Genomic DNA, 16,872 nt, shown 5'->3' with positions numbered 1-16,872 from the left:
GTTATTGACTATCATCAATTTGCTTTTCGTTCTGTGTAACAAGCCCAAAGTAAGATAAGGTAAAATGCAGATTTAGTTCATTTTACGTGTGTTTGTGTTTGTCAAATAATCTGGAAAAACACATTTCTTGCGCTACAACATTATTAGCACGCCCTCGTTTGACAGTTGCAATTGAAGAAAGAATCGTTTGTCGGCGTCCCCGACTGTTAAAATAGAAACGGAGGTCTTGATTCTGGGATTTATCCGGAAGTTTGAAGACAGATTTTTAAGCATTCAGTGTTTGTTTTTATGAAACCGTCTAAGTTACGCTGGTCTAACAGAAAAACAAAGTGAGCGTGTTGCTTCAGGTATCGGCGAGACATAAAATTAAATCCAGAAAGACCAGTTTGAGTCACGTATCCACAAGTTTAAAGGCTTATCAAACACCAAAACTATTCGACAGGATTTGACGGCTTATCTTTAACTGCAACAGTCGCGAGGTAAACAGTTGAAGTGCAGCGCTCACACTATAAAGTCATCTAGCAGGAATGTGTGCTTGCACGTCAACATCGCACCTTGTCGGATGATGACGCTGCCCGAGTATGTTTGTCTTGATGATGACGTTGATGTGTGCGTGTGTGTTTTCAGGTCAGAGGAATAGAGAGAAGACTGGGGAGAGTAACTGCTGTGTCATTCTGTGAATACACGGCGGCCATCCATCCTCTCACCTGTTCTCGCCCTCAACATCCTGGACCTACTGAGTTTTTCCTGTCCTGAAACTTGTCCACAATGCGGATATGAATACCGACAAACACATACACTCTGCTTCTTTTGTTTTTCACCTTTCACACACATATAGAAAGACAGCAGGCTCAGGCTAATTCAAGACACAGAGCTGGGAGCAGGAAATTGATTAACATTAGAGTTGATTCCTCTGTTCTACTTTCTTTTTTTTGTTGTCATAATTGAAAATTAGTGGACGGAAGTGGATTTGCATGTGGGTTTTTTTGTTGTTATTTTTATCTTGATGCACAACTTTTTAAGCCTTCACACACACACACACACACACACACACACACACACACACACACGTGTGCGTGCAATACATGAAACATCGTCTCTAACCATCCTCAGCCGGTCTGTTAAAAGCTCCTTATGCTAGCTGGTTGTCATAGTAATGCAGTGCCCAGTTTGTGTGTGTGGCCTTGTTTTCTCATACAGACCGCTGAGAATTTTAACCACTAACAACTCGTCAACACACATACACACACGTACACACACACACACACACACACACGTACACACACACACTCTCTATGACATCCTGTCTACAGATCCAACCATATGTGCTTGTGTGACTTCCCTCGGTGCAGCAGACGAAGCTCAGACGTGCCTGATCAGAGAACTCAAAGCAGGACACATAGACGTATATAAACACCCCGGTGTCCTTTTTACTGCCCTCCTCTGCATGTGCCCTTAAAGGTCACAGGAGATGAATTATTCCTTTCTGTCTGCAGAGCTCTGTCCTGCGTCTTTTAGTCATCATATTCTTAGCCAAACAAAGCCTAACAAACAAACAAATAGAGAAACAACCAATGTTGGTGATCTTGTTTTGGTTATTTGTTTGTCCATGACATTTGTGACTGTGTTTTGACAGTCCATGCATATTACTGACCGACTAGTGTTGTGATTAATAAAACGTCATGTCAGTTTTCTTCCCTCCCTGATGCACCATCCCTCCGTCTCTTTCTTCGAGGACTCATTGTGCTCCTTTCTTTCTAAACAGTGTTGTGAAGGATCTCTCTGACAAATTGCTGTCTAAGCAGGGAATTAATTCGGAAGGACAATGTTCCTTATTTGTCTTAATTTGCTTACTCTTACTCTCTTTAATTCTCTCTCTCAGCATTAATAAGTCCAGTTTGCACAACCGAAGCATGTGCTCCTTCATCCGATTAATAAAAATGTATAAAAAGTTTTATTGTTTTATTTTATATTTTTCCAATGGAAGTAATGTTCCAAACTATGGTAACGTGTAGAGTATATTTAATATGAATCTTATATAGAACATGATCACTCTAATCTTGTTGATATACAGTATATTGGTGTTTAGTCTATGATTGTGTGTTCGGTTAGCTTCTAGCCAGTTCACAGTCACTCGCTGACGATGTCTTGTGCTTAACAGCAGCAAAACCTCCCTAATCATCAACGGACTGTATTTTTATTCTTATTTTTTCATTTGTTTATAATTTAATGTAATCCTTTTTGTCTTTGTTTTTTTTGTTTTTTTTGCTTTAAAGAATTGCTTTATAACAGCACTAGGTCTTAAAAAGATATATTGTTTATATTGATCAGGGTTCAAATCTGTACAGAGCTAAACGTTTTCAAACCAATTGTAAATAGCACTAATGCTCTCTCTCCCCCCTCCAAACTCCAAAATGGAATACATCTGTAAACTAAATAAAGGTTATTCAAATGCGTTGCCTTTTGTCATGACTGAATTTGTGAATCCACCTGACTTTGACGAGCGATCTGAAGTCTTACCTGACGACTACATGGAAATGGACTGGGAAGTATTTCTGCTAAATAATCCTTGATAGTCTTCTGGGAAACTGTCAGTACATTGAGTCATGAAAGAGCCTGTCCAAAGTTAGGCTAAGGCCTGTGTTTATCTTTACACACATAACACACATATAAGAGTTATTCACCATTGATGTGTCGTTGAGTAACTTGAGTCGTAAGTTAAAGTACAGCGGGGTCTGTAAAATGTACAAAAAGTTCTCGCTGTGCAAAATGACCTCTTTGAGAATAGTGGTATGTAATCACATATATGTTTTGTATACATCCTATTGATTTATTATCCTTTCTGCACTTTTTGACCCCCTCCAGGTGACCCCCTCATGTTTTTAGCATCTTTCTTACCCCCTTTTTTTAAGAAGCAAAAAGTAGAGAAACTATTGCAAATCTGTCCAGCAGAACATTGTCTTTTTCTTTCTTTCCTGCACCGTTCATCATCTCACAACAGTAAAAATATCTGAGTACATTTCCCATCACAAAATTATTGTGTGCTGTGTGGAAAACAACTCTTGCTGTCAGATACAAGTAGTGAAGTAAAAAGTACAGTTCAAGGTGAAATGTAATGGAATAGAAGTATAACTTAATGAAACGATAAAGGTACTCAAGCAAAGTACAAGTAACTCAAAAGTATAAGTAGAGCTTGAGTAACTGTGCCGTGCAGCAGGGTGCGTAGGACTCTTTCTTGTGGGTTGGCTGTCAATTGATTCTGACGGTGGTTGACAAGTACTTGTGACACCAACTTAAATGTTTAAATTGTTGCTTGTCAGTTAAGAGTTCTTGACAGTCAATTTACATGAAAGAGAATCAGAAGCTTACCAAAGCTTGTCGGGGAAGAGATTGCTTACTACAAGCTTTCTCAACATTCAACCGAGATGACAACCTTATAAAGTCTTCAATGCAAGAAAGAATAAAATGTAATTGCATCATTTTTTTTGTGACAACCATGTGAGGTTGTTTAGTAATTTGTCCAGTTTACACAACAGTCAGTTGGCCAAAGGGCAGCAGGAAGAACAGAGTACAGTTCATCCTCACACCCTGACAGCCCTTTTTTAGATGTGTTTTACCCCAAATAGTTTGCTAATGTCACAGTGAACGAACAAGAGATGCTACATTACAAATGAAAATGTTTTCAATTAAAGAAACATGAGATTAAAAGTCTTTAAATATCAACTAAGTTTGTGACAAGGCAGCATAGTATGAGGGGAGTGTTATTTTATCAAAAGATGACGGCTGTTTCTGTGACTGGACTTCTGTTGCCTTCAGTGAACTCCTGTGTAGTCTCCTCCCTGTTTTCATCCCCTCCTTGCAATCATGCTGTGTCCACACTGGGACATGAATGCAACTATTCTCCTGGCATTTACACACACACACACACACACACACACACACACACACACACACACACACACACACACACACACACACACACACACACACACAGTTTGAAGGGTCTAAATGCAGACAGAGAGGATTGTGGTTACAGTAGTACCACTCAGATTCTGTTTGCGTGACATTGAACCACTCAGTATTGCTGCTGCCCGGCCTCTGAACAATACACCAGTCTCTTTACGCAGACACGTTATTGTTTCAAAGGTAGTGTGTGAGACCGCATGAGTAACCATTTTTCAGAGGTGATATTATTAGCAACAGTGACATTTAAGTGTACAGCTCGACTGTAAACAAGAATAACAGATGACATGAGCGACTACAACACAGTGTAAAATGAGGCAGTCAGGTTATGAGGAAGCTCATCCACATATAATTATGGGATAACATCTACTAAACATAAGCCACATAGCATGGCAAGATATGATTTTCTGTCATCTGTGCTTGACCCACATGTCAGGTTTGAGGATGTCGCCATCTTCTGGCAAAATACCTGCATAGCAACATTAACCACCATTGCTGTAAATGAACAATAGAGGATGGTGCTCTGGATTAAATATTCCATCGAGTGGCATATGTTATATTCGATGGACGATTCAAGTAAAAAATATTTAGGAACCTTCTATAACTTTACATAAAAGTCAATATAATATTTAGAGAATGGACAGCGATGGCGTCAAATGTGTTTTTTTTTTTCTTTCTGTTTTGACACTCAAAAAACATGATTATAGATTACTTCACTACGGTACATTTCTGCATGGAAAGGACATTTCCTTTAAAGGAATTTTGCTTCTCTTTTGTGTAACATTTATGTGCAAAATGTGCATTCTGTTTTGTTTATGACAAGCTATATCTGATATGTCTGCAGTTTCTCTCTCTGTGGGATTTTGAAGGGGATGGAAATATTGTCAATACGAGACAACATCTACAATGTCCAACCTTAGCAGCCATATTTTGCTGCAAAATGATGACTCAGGAAATATGGTGCCTCAAACCATGTAAATATCATCTGTGACTGTGAGTCCAAAACCCCAAACTCACCCTCTTCCTACAGTGTTGTACACCTTAACTGTTCAGTTTGCAATAACATAACTGATTGACCTATGCCTTGATTTTCCAACCCTAACCTGAACCCAATTTATTTTGTATAATCTAAATCACAGATCCCTTGTCAGTTTGATTTGGTGACATTGACAGTTTGGCCACATTTCGTAGAGGCGTAATGCACTGTCACCTCTCGTGTCAAGATTTGCTTGATCTCCCTTGTTGTCAGACAATCAATAATCGGGTGGATCAGCGGCGGTAGAAGAGTGTATGAGGGTGACGATACACTTGTCAGGGGTCATTGTCAGGTGAGAGAAGACGTAAAAACGTATGTAGTAGAAAGAAATGATGCAGCTCTGGGTGGTTTAGGTAGAGAACGTCTTAATCCTGCCCTGAGGGGAACAGCAGATTTTTGTTCAAGGAAGTTATATAATAATAATAGGATGAAAAGACAGAAAATATGTGTCTATTTTAGAAGGAAGGTGCTTGGTTTGAAGTAGGGGTCGGCAGTTTATTTTTGGCATCTGTCCTCAGCCCCTCCTACCGGATGAGCAAACGCTTCATACAGTAACCTGTACAATTACCAGTCATTAGTTTTAATCATCCTGATCGTATTTGTGACCTTGATGCTGCTGCACAGCGGTGTTTCTATGAGAATCACTGTCCTGTTGTCTTTGCAACTCGTACCGCGGCATCTTTAGCTGCAGTTATGAGACAGCTAAACTATGAACAACACTTTTTCTCTATCCCAGATTCTCTTTTTGACACGTCTATCTTCCTTTGTTTGGGTTGCTTTTCAGTGTAGGCTGTTGTTGCCAATGGAAATCCCCGTCTCTGAAATGACCTGTGATTGGCAAAACACTTCCTGCCATGGATTATACTTTAAACAGAGTCACGAGGATATGTAGAAGTCCGGTTTTCTCTCAGACAACTTAAATTACAGCTGAACCCAGTTTGAATCTAACAAACATGCCACATGTAAAACTACACCATTATCTTTGAATAGAACGAGGTGAACCTCACCTGCCCATTGGACATGTGCAGGAGAAGATGATGAACGACCATTAAGAATAAACATTGCTCCAGCAAAGGCGGTGTTGACTTGTTTCGTGGTGTCGCAGAAGGATTGTATGGTTTGGTTGGGCCCACTAAATGACATCATGGTGAAGTTTAAAGTGCTAATGTCAGAAAATATGTGTGCCACCCACCTCCCAGCAGAAGAGAGTGAAGCCTGTCATGTGATGTTTGTCCTCCACAACAGATCTCTGAAGAGTGGGCGTAAAACAAGTATAATTAGTTTTTGTCATATTTCAGGGTGCAGAGGTTCAACTGATCAAATAGTTTCTTTTCACGTGAGAGGAAAGCAGGCAGTAAAATCCACAACTATTTTATATGGAGAAGAACACGTACACTTTCAGGATCATTTTCATTTTAAAACCGATGACGCCATGTCACACTTGAATGCATAAACAGTGGATTTAAAGGGCAGACTGATTCATGTTCCCCTCTCTTCAACCTGAAATCCTTCACACCAGTTACTGGCGACAAAACTGGGCTGATTTTCACCCCAATATTTGGTTTAATCCTCACCTGCCCATTGTGTTCAAGGTCAACCACAATAATTTGTACAATCAGTGAGATCATCAATGTGTATTTTGAATGTTTTAAATATGACTGTCTGGAGTAATATTTTGTTCATTAATAAAAGCAATAGCTAATATACTAGATCCTGACGATGTATTAAATCTAACACAAACACCCCAAGTACATTGGCCTCTGGAGACTGTGCTCCAAAGCAGACAACACCAACAGCAGAAGGTCGCCCGCCACTGTGATCACATAGACTCGACGAATCAGAAGTTCCACGCTGCCAGGTCAAAATACTTCATCTGGAGATGTAGAAAGCCAACAATAACAAACTCTGACACCGGGTGCAGTTCTCATCGACCTGAAACTTACTGGAGCAGAGTCAGGCAGGTAGGCGTCTGGACAGCACATGAACGAGAGCGATTTTATTTGTCACAGAGTTTGAGAGACCTACACAAGAAGCAGTCTCTCAGTATTATAAAAAGTTTTTGACAGGCAGAAAGCATTCAGTATGTTAGTACAATGCTGTATCAGCAGAAGCAACAAAAAAAAAGCAAACTCCAGTTGTCCAATAACTGGACCATAACAACTGTATCCTCTTTTTTAATAAATCCCAATGACTTTTCTCAAAACCTAAGTAGGACTGACACAAAGTCAGTTTGTTGTGATACCTTTACCTGTAAACCACGTAGCATCGCGATAGACTACAGTTGAACAATGTGGACTTCATGAAAATACAGTGTACCCTCTACTTTACTATTTAGCCTCTACCAAAAGTAAACATAGGACAAATGTTGGTGTAGTAAAGTTAGAATGCAATATCGCTTTCATTTAAATACAAGGAAATCTGTCTAGTTGGCTACATTTTGGATTGAATTGGAACAGAGCGTCTCTAGGATTTTGACACATCCGGGGCTAAGCCCAGAAGAGTGCAGCAGATGCGCGCGCGGAAGTTTTTAGACATAGAAACACTCTCCACATACCCTACAGGTACCCACTCTTCTGGACTGAATTGAATAATTGAATTGAGGCATTTCATGGTTATAAGTTCACACCAAATAGGCTAGTAATTTTCACAAACTTCCCTCAGTAGCCCACGCACAGAAAAGCCCCATTAATCATGTTGAACATACCAACAGCAACCATTCAGCAACAGTAAACATTGAGATGTTTAATGAACCATGCATCTTGTCATGTACAGTATTTACATTGTTTTACTTTGTACATTTAATACTCTTTACATACTCATATGTATTTATTCTTTACATATTCTTTAACATTATTTGACATAACATACTCTTTAACATAATACTTGTAACTCTTACAGGTCTCAGGTCTCTGCCTTAACTCTACCTACTGTCTTTGTTTCTTGTACTTCAGGTTTATTAATGTACTCTTTACATTTTTTTTTCCTCGTTTATTTGTCTGTAGTGTTACTTTAAACATTTGTATTGTACAGTATATCTGCGTTAACTTGCACTCTTGAAAATTAATATTCTGGGCTGATTAAAAACATCCGGGGCTTTAGCCCCAAATATTTTAGCCCAGGGACGCCACTGACTTGGAAAGAACCAAACTATAACCGAGTGCAGAAGAAAATACACAGTCGTCAGTATACTGTGTACTCAATATAGGCCTACTCATGACAGTCGACTAAATATGAGTGAGATTATAATTTTAAACATGCTGGTTTAAGTGCAAGTTTAGTGTTTTTTTAGTGTGGTGAGGGCCCTGTGCTAAGGAGCGCAGGGCTGTTATGTGAATGCTGCCCACTGAGGGGTGCCACTACTCCCCTCATTCACATGGTGGCTCTCCACTTATTCCTTTTGATTTATTTATTCTTTAAGTTATAGTCTACAGTGTCATAATCATTTGTGATTTCGTTGTTATATTATAATGCTTGGCCTATGCATCTTCTATAGTAGATCTACAATACTCTACTCTATAACATACTATAGGTTTCCTACGGCCTGGAATGAACACCAGCCTGCATGCAGAGCTGAGACGTGTGAGAGATTCATTCTGGTTATAGGAGCGGTGTTCCAGTCAGGATGCTTGTTTTTATAAAGCATGATCAAGAGATACAATCTGAATTCCTACAGTAAACGACAGATACTATTTTGGGATAGGGGTTCCACCCTCAAGAAAATGTTTTGACTTTTTGGACCATTATTCTAACCACTATGGATAAATTCAGAAAAAGTTTAAAAACCAAAAACCAAATTCTCAATCGTTGAATAAAAATGGCATAATTTACACATATCACAGCCCTGCTCTGGACATCTAGTTCTTCTGTAAAATACCAAAAATTATATTCTGTACATCAGAAGAGTAGATTCAGTAGAGGGTTGATATCCCAAACTTACAAGCTTATTAACAATATTGACCCACACTCCTTGGATAATTTAAGAATGGCCTGGGATTCAGATCTTGGAGTGGCTATAACAAATGACCAATAGGACTCTATTTCAGACTTGATATATACATCATCTACATCCGCTAAACACAACTTGATACAGCTAAAAGTGGTACACAGGGCTCATTACACTAACGCTACACTGGCAAAAATGTACCCTAACTCTGATCCGTTATGTCCTTACTTGGTGTGAAGGTCAGCCAGCAGACCTGTTACACATGTTTTGACTTAACGCTCCACCTTTTGGACAAGTATTTTTAAAGCTTATAGTGAGATGTTTGGAACTCAATTTGACCCGGACCCAACTTGTGCATTATTTGGCTTAAGGTGGTGGTGTGTGGTTGGGGTCAGGAATGAGGTTCCAAATTTCAATCTGTGATTGTCCTCAGACATGTGTGAATCCTCTTCCCAGGTGGGATAAAAACTGTGGAAATCAATAAAACATATTTTCAAAAAAAAGAAGAGTAGACTCAGAAAAAGTGTGTGACAAATTCATTCGTTTCTCAAAAAGGAAGTTGACATTGTATCAATAAATAATCACTCTTGTTCTCACTTCATATTGTGTGTCGGCTCATCCAGATGCCGTTCACATAGTTTTTATTTTTTTAATACAGTTTATGAGGCACAATAATGCTGACGCTGCGCTGTATGATTATGAATTGACCAGAGAGCCTGAATGGAGAGTAAGAGATCTGCCAGCAAGTGAGAAGCGCTTGAGCTGAAGAGGTCTCCAAATAGTCAAATGGAGTACCTAAAAAGGACAGAAGCTGCCTTATTAGGTTTAATATGATGACTGATTTCACTACAAACTGAACCACGTTGCTAAAGATATAAAAAATACAGCTAACAAGACTTACAGAGACAAAAGTACTTTCACAACAATAAGTTGCATTGTTTTGTGTGATAAATATTTGTGACTGTGTTTTGGGGACCGAACACTCTCAGGATCAATTAGTCAGTTTGGTCATAACATGTTTAAGGAAGACTGTTGTCCTCTGGGAAACAGGAGGAGAAAAACAGTTCTCTCATGAGGGCAAATGAGGAAGTGCAGGGCCATTGTGGTGGAATCCCCCTGAGTCCCCTTGCTCGAGAGTTGACAGTTTGTAGTTAAGGACAGTCTAAAGTATATCTTACAATTACTGAAATGAATAGTTTTGTTGAGTGACATAAAATATATCTGTCATTTTAAGTAATTTATAAACTAATTTATCAACTGCACAGGCAACTCATCTTATTCCGACATTTTGTCGATGGATTTATTGAACAAATTTATTGAAAGATAAATTGATGAAGAATAAAATCAGTACTTAGCCTCACTATATATGTAGTTGATTCCCTCAAGAGGCTAATTTGAAAGCTTTTTTTTATTAGTTTTTTGCAGGATTTGAAATAGTGGAATAAACTGTTCCCTGCAGGCCTCCGGCAGAGGATGCATACCGTCATTTTGCCATCTTTGTTAAGTATTTCTCTCCGTGGGACATTCTGAACACCTGTAATATACCCAGGGAGCTAATTTCATTTATTTGGCGACAATAGCTTAATAGTAAATCCCTACGGAGAAAAGGTGTAATAGTTTGAGTTCAAATCTCTCATGGCCCTGGAGCTTTATTAGTCTCTGAAGTAGATTCTAATATTATTTTAGAAACAGCACACTGAGCCAGATGAAATGAATGTGAATTATGAATGAAGTATTCCAGGGATTTTAAAATGGTCTTTCTTCAATGCAGGGGTTAGTGTTTAATCCATCTCCAAATTGCTTTAACCTTACCAAACATGCATAGTGCAGTTTTATTGATTATGAAGATCTTGTGAACACATGTCCAAGTATCATTTATGCGTACAGACAGAGAGAAGTACTTCTTTTGGAAATTATTTATAACACATTTTAGGGATGAACAGCTGTACTTTACATGTATGTATTTTTGACTTGGCCTTTGATTTAGTCATCGTTCAAAACATTATGAGAATTGATTTTGTTATTTGAACAAGATAAGAATACGGTTTGTATGCCAATCTTTTTTTTTTACTCAACCCTATGAATGTTAATCCCACCTTTACATAATTTGTACAAACCCAGTTCATTGCCCAAATTCAGTTGTGTCCTAGGAACACCTGTAGAATAGAATAAGTGATTTTTTGACTTGCGCCTTTAAGCGTTTACTCAATTTTTGCAGATTTAACGCACAGCTATTCTCGTATGATCCAGATTAGATCACAAACAAGTAATACAATAGTTGAACAAAACAATAATTCATTCTGTGCTTGTTGTTAAAATGATCCAGGCCACAGAAAGTTTATAGTGGCATGAGGCAATACAATTCTTGTTGTTACTAACTTACCTTACATTACAACCCCCCCTTGACTCTACTGTGCAGTTTGAGACAAAGTGTTTACCTAACTGTTCTGGATATGTCATCATCCTGCAAGAGCAGTGTCAACTAACAACTCATTAACTGCCTCATTAGTCCGAGTTGTTAGCAAGGGAGTAAAGAACAGTTTAGTTGTGAACTTCTTACTCAAGGGGCCTGCCTGAGGAAATAGGAAAGTATGAATGTATGAAACAACAAAACAAAGTTTTTTCATTCTGGCTTCATGGATAACAGCTTGCTGAACAGTCTGCGTCCAGCTTTCATTGAATACGTTCTGAGAAGGAACTTGTCTTTTGGTTTGTACCCAAAGGTCATGAATACAACTGGTAGCGTAGACGAATCCGAACAAGTGTTGGCTCCCGTTTTGCGATGTTGGTCCAGTACAGCATCCTCATGGCTTTAGACACCACTGATTAACCTGTGACTCCCATGCTCCCTATGGAACTCATGCATGAACAAGATCTTGAGATAATCTGTCATTTAGGGCTGGGACACTTCATATGGTACTTTTTTAAGTCTCAGTGGTAGGGACTGGGAAATATGGCTTATAATTAATAACTCAATACTGTTAGGCTAAGCTGCAACATACAATATATATATATATATATATATACATATATATATATATATATATATATATATATATATATATATATATATATATATATATATATATATATATATACATATGTCAATATTTACTTTAAATACTTGTTTAATTCAAACCTAAATCCTGTATCACAAAACGAGTTCAACATGCCCAGGTTATCTTTTGGTTATCTGGCTTAACTAAACCGAACAACCGCACTCCCACAAAGCTGTGTTTCTCAATTTAATTTTGAAGAGTGTTCACTTCGATGGTTGGCGTTTGCAGCATATGACCAATCACAAACATGGACAAGAGTGCTGTCAGCAGAGAGGCACGTTTTTACAACAAAACTATAATATTGGACAAATACATAGAGGTTAAACACAAAATTCAGGCAGAAAGTAACACAGTTTAGAAAGATGGTAAGAAATTGCTGAGGAAATCAACTTCTTGTAATTTGTTATTTGTCAATTGTGATTGACAGCAACCTGTCAAGCACAATGTAGCCACGCCCTCAAGCATTCCCTGCTTTATCAACTGTTTTACTCTAAATTTGACCATAATTCACTAAATCATCATCATGCTGAATTTAAGAAGACTTCAATCTAACTATTGAGAGGATAAACTCATGTGTACAATGTTTACTAAGATACATTCTAAGAGGAAGGGTAATTTTCTCATACTGTAGACCACTATACAATCATGGTGTGTCTACACCAAACGCTCCAAAAATCTTCTCGACACCAGTCGACAGTAACATCTCATCGCTGATTGGCTGACGCAACTATGACTCACACGTTTGTTTTTACTGCCGGTTTCAAATTTCAACTTGTGCGTTGACCCGAGTTCGCCCCGCAACCAACGGGGCTGTTCGTGCTGCTTCTACGAGTCTGACGCACTGCCCGCTGGAAAATACGTGTCTACGCAGCTTCGACGCAGCAGTGCATTGACTAAGCATGTAATCTCGACGCGCGTCGAAATCTTGACGTGTTCGGTGTGAACACACCATTAGTCTTATTTTTGCAACCAGAGGAGTCGCCCCCTGATGGCTAGTATAAATTATGCAAGTTTAAGGCAATGTAGTTAGCTGTGAAGCTTGTAACAACCACACAGGCTCGCTGTCGGTGATATCTTTTTAGATATCGAGAGAGCTTTAGAAGAGAGCTTTTGACACTTTTGATCACCAAATTACTGTCCAGGTTAACCCATTTCAACTTTTCCACCCATGCTCTTAACTGGTTCAAATCATACTTATCCAACATAAAACAATCTGGTACAATAAAACATGTACTTAGATGATATTGTAAGGCAGGGACATGCTGGCTAATTAGAAGTACATTATCTGTTACAAACTATCTGTTAGGTAGGTCTCCTTGTTTTGAATGTCCTGTAGGTGTTCCTCAAGAGTCGTCCTTGGGCCACTTTTATTTTTCTTGTTTATTAACACACTACCCAACTTCTGTCAGAATTTACATACATAGATGTACGATGCTGTACATCTATGTTGGAGTTCGCTGATCGCTTGGAAGAGCTGGTCAAGGCCCGAACCAAATTCACTCCCATCCGCCTTCCCATTTTCTGTGCTAAAACACCTCCAGCGAGACCTCCGCCACTATCTCTAAGTCCTTTGACACTAACAGCGAAGTTAAAGCGTCGTGCCCCTCCTCTACCTCCACAACGGCTCCACAACCATCCTCTATCTCCCTTACCTGATAAGGACATGAATTGATATTGTTTGGGTCCGGACTACAAGGCTACTGACACCACTGATTATCTCCGGGAAAAGTCGGGGCCCTGTATGAAGTTAGTTCTCTCAATTCCTGTCCTGACCTATAGAAAGGTGAGGATGCGGAGAAACATTAGCAAATCTGCAAATTTATCAAATTTAACATCTATTCCTTGTCAGCCTGTTCAAATAAATAGGGCAAATAGAGCTTTAAAGACTTTAAACTTAGCTTTATTAAACGTCAGGTCTCTGTCAGTAAAAACACTTTTAATTAATGATTTTATTATTAGACACAAACTTGATTTTATGTTTTTAACCAAAACTTGGTTAGTCCAAGATAACAGTGCAGCTGTTCTTATTGAATCAACACCTCCCAACTTCAGTTTTATGAGTGACACAAGAGTGCATAAGAAAGGAGGTGGAGTTGCTATTTTATTTAATGAGTCTCTTCAATGCAAGCAGATGTCTTTTGGTCATTTTACTTCCTTTGAATATGTGGCTCTGAATTCTACTCAGGTTTTATTCCTCAACATTTACAGACCACCTAAATACTGTGCAACCTTTTTTGATGAGTTTACTGAACTGCTGTCTATCATCTGTATTGATTTTGATTGTGTTGTCATTGTTGGTGATTTTAATATCCGTGTTGATAATCCCCAGGACAGAGGGTCTATAGAGCTATGTGGTGTCCTTGATAACTATGATCTGACTCAGCATGTAACAGGTCCCACCCACAACAAAGGGCACACTCTAGCCCTGATTATCACCAAAGGTCTGAACATTTCTGAGGTTACTGCGACTGATGTTGCACTCTCTGATCATTTCTGTGTTTTCTTTGAGAGTGCAATCTCCTTCCTTTGCACACAAATGTCCAAACCAAGGTTGTGACAAAGCGTTACATCACTGAAAACACCAGTGAACTATTCATTCAGAAGTTCTCCTCTACGCCAGCCCTCTCCTGCATCTCAGTCAATGAGCTTGTGGATGGCTTCAATTCTAAAGTAAAAATTGTTATTGATGCCATTGCACCCACTACGATGAAGGTTGTCTCGGGTCAGAAAAGATCCCCCTGGAGAAATGCCACGCTGGTCCAAAAAGAGAAAAGAGAGTGTCGGGAAGCTGAGCGCAGGTGGCGAAAAACTAATCTCCAGGTTCACTGTGGTCTCTATAAAGAGAGATTTCGAATTTATAATTTGGAACTTAAAAATGCAAAGCAGTCCTTCTTCTCTGACATCATAACCAAAAGCAATAACAATACACGCGCCTTATTTGCTACCGTGGACAGGCAAACAAACCCGCCGGTGTCGGTAACTGCCACGCTCCAATCCACCTGGGCATGCAATCAATTCAGAAAATTCAGAAAATTAGACAAGCAGTTGGTGGCTCCACACCAACCACAGGATATGTGTTGTTGTCTTCTTTAAATAGCATCCATTCAAATATCATGACACAATTGCACTCAATTAACCAAAGAAGCCTAGTAGATATTATACACATCTGAAAACCTCTTCCTGCTGCTTAGATGTTCTACCAACACACTTTTTCAAAAACATTTCACACTGCATGACCACTGATCTTTTACAGATTGTAAACACATCCTTTCTGTCAGGTGTTTTCCCACAAGCCCTAAAAACTGCTGTTATTAAACCACTCCTAAAGAAGGCTAGTTTAGACCCTGAAATATTGAAAAACTATAGGCCAATTTCAAACCTCCCATTTTTAAGTAAAATATTGGAAACAGTGATTTTTCAACAGCTAAACAACTTCTTGGCTGAAGATAACAGTTTTGATGTCTTCCAGTCCGGCGTTCGTCAGCACCACAGTACTGAAACTGCTCTTGTTAAGGTTTTTAACGACATCCACTTAAACACAGACAGTGGCAGAACTTCAGTCTTAGTGTTACTGGATCTCAGTGCTGCATTAGACACGGTCGATCATGACATGCTACTAGAAAGACTGAAAGTCTGGGTGGGACTCTCTGGCGCAGCACTTAACTGGTTTGAATCCTACTTAAAGGACCGACAATACTTTGTGTCGGTAGCTAATTACACATCAGAGCTGACTAAAATGACATGTGGTGTTCCCCAAGGCTCAATACTGGGGCCTCTTCTGTTCAACATCTACATGCTTCCACTGGCTCAGATTATGAAGAACAACAAAGTGTGCTATCATAATTATGCAGACGACACACAATTCTACATAACTATATCACCAGGGGACTATAATCCCATACAAGGGCTGGCTAAATGCATTGAAGAAATCAACATCTGGATGTGCCAGAATTTTCTTCAATTAAATAAAGATAAAACAGAAGTTATTGTTTTTGGTCCCAAGGACGAACGATTGAAAGTGAGAGCTCAGCTTCAATCACTGATGTTAAAAACCTCAAACCAAGTCAGAAATCTAGGTGTAATTATGGATTCAGACCTCAACCTGAACAGCCACATCAAGACAATTGCAAAGTCAGCCTACTATCACCTGAGGAATATATCAAGGGTTAGAGGACTTATGTCTCAACAGGATTTGGGAAAACTTGTCCATGCATTCATCTTCAGTAGACTTGACTACTGTAACGGTGTGTTCACAGTCCTCTGTAAAAAGTCAATCAGAAAGCTGCAGCTGATACAGAACGCTGCAGCTCGAGTCCTGACTAAGACCAGGAAAGTGGATCACATCACTCCAGTTTTGAGGTCTTTGCACTGGCTTCTTGTCAAACAAAGAATTGACTTCAAAATCCTGCTGCTGGTTTATAAAGCACTGAATGGTTTTGGGCCTATGTATGTTTGTGATCTGCTGCAACCTTATGAACCATCCCGACCCCTCAGGTCGTCTGGTTCTGGTCTACTTTCTGTTCCAAGAGTCAGAACTAAACATGGAGAAGCAGCGTTCAGCTTTTCTGCTTCACATTTATGGAACAAGGTCCCTGAAAGCTGCAGATCTGCTGAGACCCTCAGCGCCTTTAAATCCGGTTTGAAGACTTTTCTGTTTGAGGTTGTCTTTAATTGAACCAGACTCAACTGCTGCATCTCACTATTGCATTTTATTTCTTAAACTGCACTGCAACTTTTATTAATTTTATTTGTATTTTTAATGTTTTCTAGATTGTTTTTAAATCTGCTTTTCATTTTATTTTCATTTTTCTTGACTGTTTTAATATTTTCTTAAGTGTTTTTAAATCTGCTTTTCATGGTTTTATGTGAAG

The 16,872-nt window shown here is 39.0% G+C and overlaps 1 protein-coding gene and 1 pseudogene across 1 annotated transcript in view; one reads left to right on the top strand and one right to left on the bottom strand.

The window, feature by feature from the left end:
* Positions 1-2,457, top strand: part of ubl3a (ubiquitin-like 3a) — a 32,273-nt gene extending 29,816 nt beyond the window's left edge. The window contains exon 5 of the mRNA XM_068601316.1: positions 628-2,457. Coding sequence (XP_068457417.1) covers positions 628-680 — 53 coding nt within the window. The 3' untranslated portion in view covers positions 681-2,457. The remainder of the gene's footprint in view (positions 1-627) is intronic.
* Positions 2,458-5,110: 2,653 nt separating this feature from the next.
* On the bottom strand, positions 5,111-7,265 carry LOC137802356 (olfactory receptor 4D10-like; annotated as a pseudogene).
* Between the last annotated feature and the right edge of the window lie 9,607 nt (positions 7,266-16,872).

Source organism: Clinocottus analis, unplaced genomic scaffold (genome assembly GCF_023055335.1).
Source record: "Clinocottus analis isolate CAN_PGR_092001 unplaced genomic scaffold, fCliAna1.0.p SCAF_5, whole genome shotgun sequence".
Lineage (NCBI taxonomy): Eukaryota > Metazoa > Chordata > Actinopteri > Perciformes > Cottidae > Clinocottus > Clinocottus analis.
This window is presented reverse-complemented; position numbering and strand designations above follow the sequence as displayed.